General features: G+C 32.6%; 1 protein-coding gene across 1 annotated transcript; it reads left to right on the forward strand.

The window, feature by feature from the left end:
• Positions 1-1726: 1726 nt before the first annotated feature.
• On the forward strand, positions 1727-2575 carry LOC109339072 (basic proline-rich protein-like). Its single transcript, XM_019576444.1, has one exon. The coding sequence runs from the start codon at positions 1727-1729 to the stop codon at positions 2573-2575; it is 849 nt and encodes a 282-aa protein (XP_019431989.1).
• The last annotated feature ends 9245 nt before the right edge of the window (positions 2576-11820 follow it).

The raw sequence follows: 11820 nt of genomic DNA on the forward strand, positions 1-11820 counted from the left end.
ACAGGCACTTCGTGCCTGCCGGTCAATATTGTATGATACTATATATTTAATTTTTTGTAATTAGAATATATTTGTTGTATTCGGTGTACTTTATATTATAATTTTTATGTGTTTATGATAATATTTAGTTTAAGGTGAGAAATGTAGTTAATTAATGTGTTGGTGGTGGTTAATTAGGATTATATGTTTTTTTATAAAAATTAAATAATGTGAAGGGCAAAATAGGATATGAAAATTACACAATGGTGGAAGTTACACCATGTTTTGGCTTTATATATAGTATACCTATAGATAGATATATAGTATAGATAAGGGAAGAAAATGAATTATTATATCAGAAAACTATTTTGTTATTTGGTTATATTTTGCATTTATTATGGAATTGTGATTTTGAGAGAAACAATTAGTGAGTACTAATGAGATGATGATATGACAAAGAGAGATGACTAATCGAAGTTCCGAATTTTGAACATCTTGGACCCGAATAATAACCAAACATGTCACAAATGATGAAAATGGTTAGATACCATATATAAATTTAAGACAGTGTATAATTGGTCAAACTCTAATATGAGTTATTACAAATCATTTATTATACGACCAAAAGTTACTACAAACAATAGAACAATAAAAACAAATAATAACTAATACGATAAATTTATAGATAAATTCAAATAAACTAAAACTACCTTAATCTTAAATAAAATAATGACCGATCAATCCAAATATCCTCTAAAAATATTGAGGATCAAAAAGCAACTAAAGAGCCAATAGAGCATTATTTAGATATTACATATTTCGTAATGTCCTAGCATTTAAAATCATATTCTTGAATAATTATTTTATACACTAGTCCAAATTTTTTATATGAAATTAAATGAGTTATTTTATGTTAAATTATATTATTGAATATAATTAATTTGGGATATTTTTATCTAAATATTAATTACGATGATAAAAAAACTAATTTACAAACTATATAAGTAATTGTGTTCAAAATTAATATTTAGATAAAAATATCCCAATTACTTATACGACAATGGAAAAGAATTAACCATTAACATAATTTGTTAATATGAGAAAAGTCACTATTCGAATAATCGTCAATATGATGATTACCATTTATAGAAATAAGGGAAGAAAGTGAATTATTATATTGGAAAAATATTTTTTTTATTTGGATATTTTTTGCATTTAATATGAAATTGTGAGTTTGAGAGAAAAAAATAATGAATATTAATGAGATGGTGATATGACAAAGAGAGATGACTAATCGAAGTTCCAAATTTTCAACACTTTGGAGTAGAATAGTGTCCGAACATGTCACATATGATGAAACTCCTCACATACCTTGCATAAATTTAAGATAGTAAAGAGTAGTTGAACTATAGTATGAGTTAGTCCAAATTATTAATTATATGACCAAAACTTGTTAAAAATGTAGAATAATATAAACAAATAATAACTAACAAGATAAACATATAGATAAATTCAAATAAATTAAAACTACCTTAACCATAAATAAGATAATGATTAAACAATCCAAATATCCTATAAAAATATTGAGGATACATGTATTCAAAGTCAGAAGTCAAAAAGCAACTAAAGTATCAACATACCATAATTTATATATTAAATATTATATAATTTCTTTTTCAACAGTGGCTGGTAAGAAATCATATTTAAATGAACAATGTTAGGTGATCATTGTAAGAGTCACCAAAAAATGGCAAATAATATGCAGAAGTTGATTTTTGTATTTGCTCTCATAAGTGTCAACGTCATTTCAGAGGCCAGATTTCTACAGCAACAAATGAAATCCAACCCATCAAATATATATTATGGAATGTTACCAAAAGGAATACCAGTTTCTCCATCCGGGCCTTCCCACAAAACGTTAGATTCTCCTCCACCCGCTAGAGCCTTTGGGATGTTACCAAAAGGAATGCCAGTTCCTCCATCTGGGCCTTCCAATAGGACATCAGATCCTCCTCCTCCTCCCCCTAGAGCCTTTAGGATGTTGCCCAAAGGATTTGTTCCTCCATCTAGGCCTTCGGGTGGTGATGCAAAAGATCCTCCTCCACCACCTAGAGCCTTCGAGATGTTACCCAAAGGACCTGTTTCTCCATCTGGGCCTTCATATGGCCATGCCAAAGATCCTCCTCCACCTCCAAGAGCCTTCGGGATGTTGCCCAAAGGACCTGTTCCTCCATCTGGGCCTTCAGATCCTCCTCCACCCCCTAGAGCCTTCGGGATGTTGCCCAAAGGACCTGTTCCTCCATCTGGGCCTTCAGATCCTCCTCCACCCCCTAGAGCTTTCGGGATGTTGCCCAAAGGATCTGTTCCTCCATCTGGGCCTTCAGATGGTCATGCAAAAGATCCTCCTCCACCCCCAAGAGCCTTCAGGATGTTGCCCAAAGGACCCGTTCCTCCATCTGGGCCTTCAGATCCTCCTCCACCCCCTAGAGCCTTCGGGATGTTGCCCAAAGGATCTGTTCCTCCATCTGGGCCTTCAGATGGTCATGCAAAAGATCCTCCTCCACCCCATAGAGCCTTCGGGATGTTGCCCAAATGATCTGTTCCTCCATCTGGGCCTTCAGATGGTCATGCAAAAGATCCTCCTCCACCTCCTAGAGCGTACTGATCAAGGTCATATTTGTTGAAAATAAATCTTAAGTAAGTTTAATCATTATAATAAAAAATATGAGTTGATGAGCTCTTTCCTAGATTATGCTTTATGGTTTTGGTTTGAAAAGTGACCTTCAAATACTAAGTATGTCATTGTATGAGATTTTAGATTTTCTATTATTTCATTTTTATCTAATCACAAATTTATGCTCTAGCTTAAACGAAAAGATAATGTCATGGGTGATTGTTAACGATAATTCACTACAAAAAATGGGGCAATTGGTGACGGTGTTAAATTCCATTTTTGGCGGTTATCGAACACCAAAAACTCTGTTATTAGTGATTACTTTAAACACTATAACTGAACTCGCCAAAAAATATTTCCTAGTGGTTTTTACTTATGATATGTGTAAAAGTTCAATCATGTATGTCAATGGAATAATACGATTCTAGCAATTTTTAACTGTCAGTTCTTACGGCATTAGGGAAATAAATTTCATTAATAATATAATACATGTTACTAGTTTAGACACTTAACTGATTAACATTCTTTAAAAATCCAAGATTTCAAAACTGAAAATGACTTAATCAATTAAGCATGAACTTAATCGATTAACGGATTTCTATTTTTCAAATACATAATCAATTAACTATAACCTTAATCGATTAACTATTTTCTGAAAAAACTCAGTTAAAATGCTATGAATATCTAACATGATTTACTAATGTATGATGCATGATTTTGAAATGATATAAGTTCAATCTTGTTTAATGTATCAAAACCATAAAGTCATGTATAAATCCTAATGCATCTAAATCATATATAAATCTAAGAATGTAAATCTCATATGCATCATCATTCTAATTTGTGAGATTTTCATTTGGTTTATCTTACTTAGACTTTACCCATTCAAAACATCTTAGGACCTAAGGAAATGAAAATTACTCTTAAGCTTTTGTTGATCCTCTTGACACTTAAACTTGAGTTTTTAGTGTTGTTGGTGTTGATTTGGCTTTGTTCATATCTTTATCCTTTATCTTCATCAAAATAATGCAATGTATACTTGTATTCACAATCTCCCCCTTTTGATGATGACAAACCAATCTTGCATATCTTGCATCTTTCTTTGATTAGAATCAACTTGTTTAGAGATTTGCTTGAGCTTTAAAATTTTCTCTCTTTCACTTTGTGCATTGGATAATTGCATTGCGGAAGCTTGATAAATGCATCAAATCTCCAAAACATAAAATAACAACATTTCTCCCCATTTTGGCATGATCAAAAAGCCATGTTACATAGATATATTAGCCATAAGTAAATAAATTATGCAATTCGTTTCTGGACTTAATCTATTATATATAGTCTTAATCGATTAAACATGTCATAATTTCACTTGGAAATACAGTTTTACTAGTCTTAATTAATTGAGCCTACAATTAATCGATTAAGTGTTTGTTATTTCTTAATTTTTCCTATGATTAACATTTAACATTCATAATTTTTCAGCAAAGATATCAATGCATTGATGAAAATTTAATAATATGATCAACACAAAGTTTCAATTCAATTCATACAATTTCATACATTTATCAACATAAGTTAACAAAACAAAGACAATAAGATGCTGAAACTAAAGAAAAATAGAAATAAAATATAGTGAGTCATACAATACATAAACTTCAATGACTTAAAATAACATACACCATGCGACAAAACTATGTAGAGCTACTTACTCTCGCCCTAACTAAACTAGCCACTAAGAGGTAGTTGTGGAAATATGCCAAAGGTTGAGAACAAAAAGTTAAGGTGATCAAAATAAGCCTTGGTTGCTAATCATAAACCTTTCTTCCAATGCTTATATCTGATTATCCATGCGTTCAATTAGGCGTTGATCCATGACATCCAAATGAGCCAAACCGAATGATGGTTCTTGAGGCATGTTGTGAGCCTCATTAGGATGTGGTTTATATGAATCAAAATTTATAGTGATTTGGTAATCCTCTTGATAAATCCACACACTGCTAAATTCATAAATGCTCATCTTGTGGATTAGACTATCATCAATAAGTTCTCTTTGGGAGTTACAGTTATTATCTCCTCATTGCAAGTGTCAATCCTAGCATGCTCTATGACATGGGAGATAAAAATCTCATAAGCAAATAGTCTCTAGGAAGACAAAGCGATGCTCGACATCACTTTCAGAATCTCCATAGGCTAGTTGATCATAATACCTTCCTTGATAGAATACATAAACTTCAAATCCGTGTCAGTTGGTTGAACATGGTTTGTGTTGTGCTGAACCAATTATAGGCAATAAGATAGTGCAATAGCCTATTTTTAACCGTCATCCACCCAACCTGAAGTCTTTAACAGAAACCATCATCCACCTATTTTTAACAGAAACTAGACAATAACTAATGAACTTTGTATCATACATTGAAACAAAACTGAAGTCTTTAAGAAGTGGCAATGGTGTTAAATTCTTGATGCTTGATTTCCTTGCTTCCAAATGTATCATTCATCAAAGAACTTGTGTTGAAACCTCTAAAAAAATGGGATTGTTGAGAGAAAACATCAAAATGTCCTTAATCTTGCAAGGGATGTTTTGTTTCAATGTCATTTCCTCCCTAATCTTTGTAACGCCATTGTCCAACATGTTGTTCACCTTATAAATAGGTTACCTATTCCCCTTTTAAGATAGAAAAATCGTTATCAATGCCTATGTCACAAACTTCCTTCTATTGATCATTTAAGAGTTTTTAGATGTCTAGCCTATGCAAACACCATCCACTCTCACAAAACCAAATTTCAACCAAGATCACAAGAATATGTTTTTCTTTGTTTAAAGAAGGTACAAGAGGCTAGATCCTATATGATCTTCAATCTCACTCCATCATTATCTCTAGGGATGTGATCATTTATGAAAATAACTGCCAAAAATGAAAACAACTATATATACAAAATACTACCTACTCCTCTAACTTACAAATCCAGAACCCATACTCCCACTTCATCAACCAATGACCCATCATACACCACCATTCATTCCTTACCACCTTTAGATACTCCTAGTTCAAACCCTCCACCATTAAGACAATATTTAAGAATAAGAAAACCACCTTCTCATGTAAGAGATTATCATTGTAACTTTGTTGCTTCTCATCCTAGTACAACCATTTCATCTACATGTGTACATTATCCCTTATCATCTTTTCTTAGCTATGCAAATTGCTCTGTCTCCTATAGAAATTTGTACCTTGTTGTCTCCACTACAACAAAACTAACTTCTTACAGACAAGCCTCTCATCATCCTTGCTGGCTAGAAGCAATGAAAGAGGAAATTCTAGCACTTGGTCTTTCGTTCCTCTTCCAAATGGAAAATCTCCCATTCACTGAAAATGGCTGTATAAAACCAAATATCTTGCATATGGAATTCTAGAGAGATATAATGCACATCTTGTAGCTAAGTGATTAACCCATATGGAACAGGTGGATTACGTTGATACTTTCTCTTATGTGAGAAAAAATCACCACTATGAGAGTGATTCTTGCATTGGCAGCTGCAAAATCATCGATTTTGGAGCAACTTTACATTAATAATGCATTACTCTATGGTGATCCCATGAAGAGGTTTATATGACTCCATCCTAGACTGTTGCCTTATCATTCTCCACTAGTGTGTACTTTGCACAAATACCTCTATGTCTTAAAACAAGCTAGTAGTGAATGACACACCACTTTGTCAACAAAACTCTTGTCCCTGGGTTTTCAACATTCTGCAGCAAATCAGGAACTCTTTACTAAATTAAATTCTACTACTTTTACAACTATTCTTGTCAATGTTGATGTTCTTATTCTTACAAGCAACAACATGTATGAGATAAACCATGTCAAAAATTATATTTTACAAAGCATAAAAAATTAAGGACCTAGGTCCATTGAGATATTTGTTACAGCTTGAAATTGGTCGATCAGATGGTGGAATTCACCTCAACCAAAGAAAATACACCCTCTCATTGCTAGAAGAATCTAGCAATCTTCCTTCTAAACCAGCAAGGACTTCATTTGATCCTTCCATTAAACTCCAGCTTGATTAGGGTTCACCATTTCCATATCCTTCTTCCGACCGAAGATTTTTTGGAAGTCTCATCTACCTCACTATCTCTAGACCCGACATCTCATATGTAGTCCTGCAACTCAACTGTACATGTCAAATCCCCAAACTTCTCATTACGAAGCAACTTTAAGAGTTCTACATTATCTTAAATCTTCTCCTGCTCAAAGGTTAATGTTCTCATCTACTTCAAACCTCAATCTCTCTGCATTTGTAGATTTGGATTGGGCATGTGGCCTTGACATTAGAAAGTAAATAACAAGTTTTTGCATCTTCCTTGGATTATCAATTATATCCTGGAAAACTAACAAGTAAAACACAATAAGTAGATCCTCCTTAGAAGTGTAATACATGGCATTGAGGAGCTTTGTTTGTAAAATCTAATGGCTCAACTATCTCTTCGTGGCCTCCATCTTCCATTACTCAATCCTACACATGTCTACTGCGACAACTGTTCTGCAATATACATGGCTCATAACCCTGCCTTCCATGAACATACCAAGCACATTGAAATTGATTGCCCTGTTGTAAGTGAAAATATTCAGAAAGGTTTCATGCATTTACTCCCAATTCCATCCCCGAATCAACTAGAAGATGCTCTTACGAAACCTCTTCATCGAAAACATATTCGCACCTTCACTAGCAAGTTGGGTCTCTGTGATTTACAACGCCCAACTTGAGGGAGTATGTAAAATCCACTAATCAATCACAGCTTCCTTGCCACTCATATATGAATATTCCTATGATTTCCACACACCAATTCTTATCTATTTAAAAATCCTTGAGTAAATAGATCAAAAGACTAAAGAAACTGATTCTCAATTCCTTGAAAAATTAATCATCTAATCATAATAATATGGGTGTTAGAATGACTAGTTCAATTAATCTTATTCATCGACATCAATAAGTTACTAGTTGATATATTCTAGATCTAGTTTAAATATGGAAATTTCCATTACTCATCTATAAACCTGATATCATGCATGTAAGTTTAATTTGTCAACTAAGAGGGGGGAGGGGTGTGAATTAGTTGTTGGGACAATATGGCTGATTTTTCTGCTATGTTATCGAAGTGTAAGTGTAGCCGATTATTTATACAGAATTCAACCAAGTAAAGCAAAAGTAAATGACAAGAATAAGTAGAAGAATAGTACACAAAGAGTTTTATACTGGTTCTCCTTCTCGTCCACCGAAGGTTACATCCATTACTTTTGCCACACAAGAGATTTTTCCACTAGATAATTTGAGTTGTAATTACAATTTCTCTTCCCGATATTTTTGTACCTTAAACACTCACAACTTATCTACCCTTGAAAATTCTCTTTTCATGTGAACTCTTTTCCCCTTCTCAACAAACTCTTGTGATGAAAGGTTTACAACCCAAGATGAAGAATATAACAATGACATGATTGCCTTTACAAGTTTTGACAATTCTATAACTTGCAATCCTTAATCTCACAATATAAATACTTAATATACAATGCTCTTAATATTTTTGAAATTTTAGAACAATTTGCACTTTAATAAGCAAATTCAGAAAATAAGAAAGTTTAGAAACAAAGTCCCTTAATAAAAATGTGCAGAAATATGTTTACGAAGTGTTCGAAAGTTTTGTGTGATTATAAGCAGTTGTATATTTCATGTGTTATGTTGTATATAGAATTTGGATGTACAATGCATTTAAATAGTCTTCCAATCAGCCATGATAACCTTCCATGAAGAAGAGACACGATTAGAATGAAACTTATTCACATTGGATGAAAGCTGTTTATTTGAATTTGAAAATATGGTTTCCAAAGCTCTGTGTAATCGATTTCACGAAGTAGGAATCAATTAACCAAATGTTCTTTCCAAGGTGGTAATCGATTAATACAATGAATTAATTGATTACATCAGTCAATTTTGCTTTGTAACTGTTTTCTCAGTTAAGTAACTTGTTACACAGTTCCAGTAACCTGTTACCAACTCCCTCACAGTTCTGGTAACCAATTACCTTGTTCTAGTAACATGCTAACCAAGTCAATTAACTCATTACTTAGCAATTTGAATTTGAAGTTTTAGACATATCCAATTCTTTGAATATGATCTTTGATTAGTTTGAGCATTGTTACTAAATATTAAAGTGAGAGTTAGGATAGAAGTACCTATATTAAGACTTAAGCTATAACTCTCTTGAAGCTTAAATCTTCTATGTCTTCATGGTCTTCTTAATTTTCTTCTTTTTGTGATCTTAGTGTCTTCATTAAAACCAAGCCAAGGTTAGGAGCAAGATATTCTTCACAATCTCCCCCTTTTTGATGATGACAAACCTATATCTTTTGAAAATGGAGATCTTTAATTTTTCTGAGGTACATCGTATATAAATGATATAACTTTGTTGAATGTTCGAATTTGCTCCCCCTATCTTGTATAATCCCCTTTTGTTTTATTGTTTGTGCTTAAAAGGATTTTACAAAAAACACAACTCCAACTTTTAAAATACAACTCCAACTTTTCTCCCCTTTTGACATCACTAAAAAGAAGAAAAACTAGTTTTATCCAACACAATATACAAATATATATAAAAGGGTAACAAGATATGTTGACTTATTTACAAGCCAAGGTCATAATTTTGCATGGTATGAAATTTGAATAACATTAAATGCTAGAGAGTAATTAACATGTCATAGCATCACATTTGAAACGCAATTTAGAAACATAATTCATACATCGCAAATAGTTAGGATCAAGATGTTTTAAAGTAATATCTGAAAGCATGCATAAAAACAACGATAGAAATTGTAGTTATGAAATAGCAATAACAACAACAACATAAAAATACATAAGTAAAATCCTAGAATTCTAGACTACTACTCATGATGATATGTATCAGCTTTTTGAGTGTCGAAGTCAATATAATCCAACCGATTTGATAAGTGTTTAAGCTCTTCTTAGACTTGATGATTCGCTATATGGAGAGCACCCTTTAAGCAAGAACAACTCGTCCATTACCATTTGATTGGCAGGGGTAAATTTAGAAGAAGACGATTCAACACAAAATGAGGGATGAGTAGGAGGGTCAACAAAAGGATTTTCTTAATGTGCATTTTCTTGATCACCATGATGCTTGTAGATCATGTCATTGGAATCTCGAAAGAAACCCATTGTGTGTATTATATGCACATCAATCTTATCGCGAGCGTGGAGTGTAATTTTAGATTCTCCATCAAACGAAACACCATAATATCCAAGTATAGCAGTTATGAGAATGACATAAGGCAATGGTCCGTACTCACTTCTAAAGCTCAAAATTTGTCTCATTATCATTAATGTCCAATTAATTGGAACATTATGTTTCATAGCATACATCAATTGGAGTTCCATATCATTTACTTGTGAATGGTTTGAAAGCTTTGGAATTATGATGTAACTTAACATGTCATGAATCAAACGGTCCTATAAGTTTATGTTACTAGATAAAATATATCGGTTTCGCACAAAGTCACCTAAAGACCTTGGCTTACACATTTAAATTTCCCGTTTGGAGTATCTACATAGAGAGTAGTAGAAATCCATTTTGTTGTATCGTTTTAGGTCGCATTGAATGCCACACTCGACTATCGTTCCTATGTATGGTATGCTACCACAAATTGAGCTCAGAGTTTTGAAGGCTATGCCAAGCTCTTTTCCTTTGATATATGAAAACATTTTATTCTTCTTAAAACACAAATTGCAGTAAAATATCCGTACAAGTTTCGAATAGTAGGAATAGTGCATTTTGCAAAATTCAGTGAGTTTTTGTTTTTTAAAGGGTTGGAAAAATGAAATTGTTATCCTCAAAGAAACTTAACATACCATACTTCGGATGAAAAATGGGTTGTTTCATGAAGTGCTCCTTGAAGGTTTTGCGTTGATCCTCATTTGCCAAAAGATATGACAAATCCAATGAGTTGACTTTAGTCGGGTTTTGTTCCCTTCCTTGATGCCATGTTGTTGAGTTTTGAAAAACTTAGGTTTTGAAGATTTTTAAATTTGGGGGTTTTGATTTAGAATTCTAAACACAAAAGTGATGGTAGGAATGTGTTTAGGAGTGAAAATGTAGAATGAAACACCACAAAAATCAAGCAAAACGATTGAGAAAAAGGTTTTTCGAGGTTGTGGGGGGTTACCACGGTTGGAATGAGGGAAAATGAAGAAGATGAAGTTCAAAAATATGATTGTTGCCTTAACTAGTGCAGAGTGTAACCGATTACCACGATTGAGTAATCGATTACTCAAACTTATTGTTTGAGCAGTTAATCGATTAATTCATCCTGTAATCGATTACATTGGCTGAATTTTTAATAATTTCTGCCACTGATGCACTGTAATCGATTATCCTTGCATTGTAACAGAATACATACCCCAAAATAATGAAATTTAAGCAATAAAAAGCATATTGAGGTACAAGTAGGCATGAAATATATATAATGAAGCACATACAATGTATATATCAACATATTAAGATAAATATACTTCACGAAGGATGCCTAGTTCTCGTCTAAAATTACAGAAAGGTTCTTTAGCCAAAGGTTTTGTAAAGATATCTAGTAGTTGTTCATGTGTATCAATAAATTCTAAGAGAACATCTTTCTTTTGGACATTGTCCCTAAGAAAGTGGTGCCTTACATCAATATGTTTAGTCTGAGAATACATAATTAGATTCTTTGTGAGATTTAAAGCACTAGTATTATCACATTTTAAGGGAAGGCATCCTAGCTTTAATCTGTAATCTCGCAATTCATACACGAGCCATAATATTTGGCACAACAACTTCCTACAACTATGTATTCTGCCTTGTAAACACCCATTTTTGTCTGGCCCAGAAAAAACCCAGAACATTTTTAAATAAAAAATTGAATTCCAAAAATAATTTTCTAAAAATAATAAAACTAAACATGGTATGTTAATGTTCCTAAATCTAAATGATTACGTTAACTAAAATTCAAAATTAAAATAATAAGACTAAACCATTTGTTAAGGTTCCTAAATCTAAGTGATTAGGTTAACCAAAATTCAAGTTTAAAGTAATTGAATTCTAAAAAAAAATGATTTTTTA

Source organism: Lupinus angustifolius, unplaced genomic scaffold, assembly GCF_001865875.1.
Source record: "Lupinus angustifolius cultivar Tanjil unplaced genomic scaffold, LupAngTanjil_v1.0 Scaffold_54_60, whole genome shotgun sequence".
Lineage (NCBI taxonomy): Eukaryota > Viridiplantae > Streptophyta > Magnoliopsida > Fabales > Fabaceae > Lupinus > Lupinus angustifolius.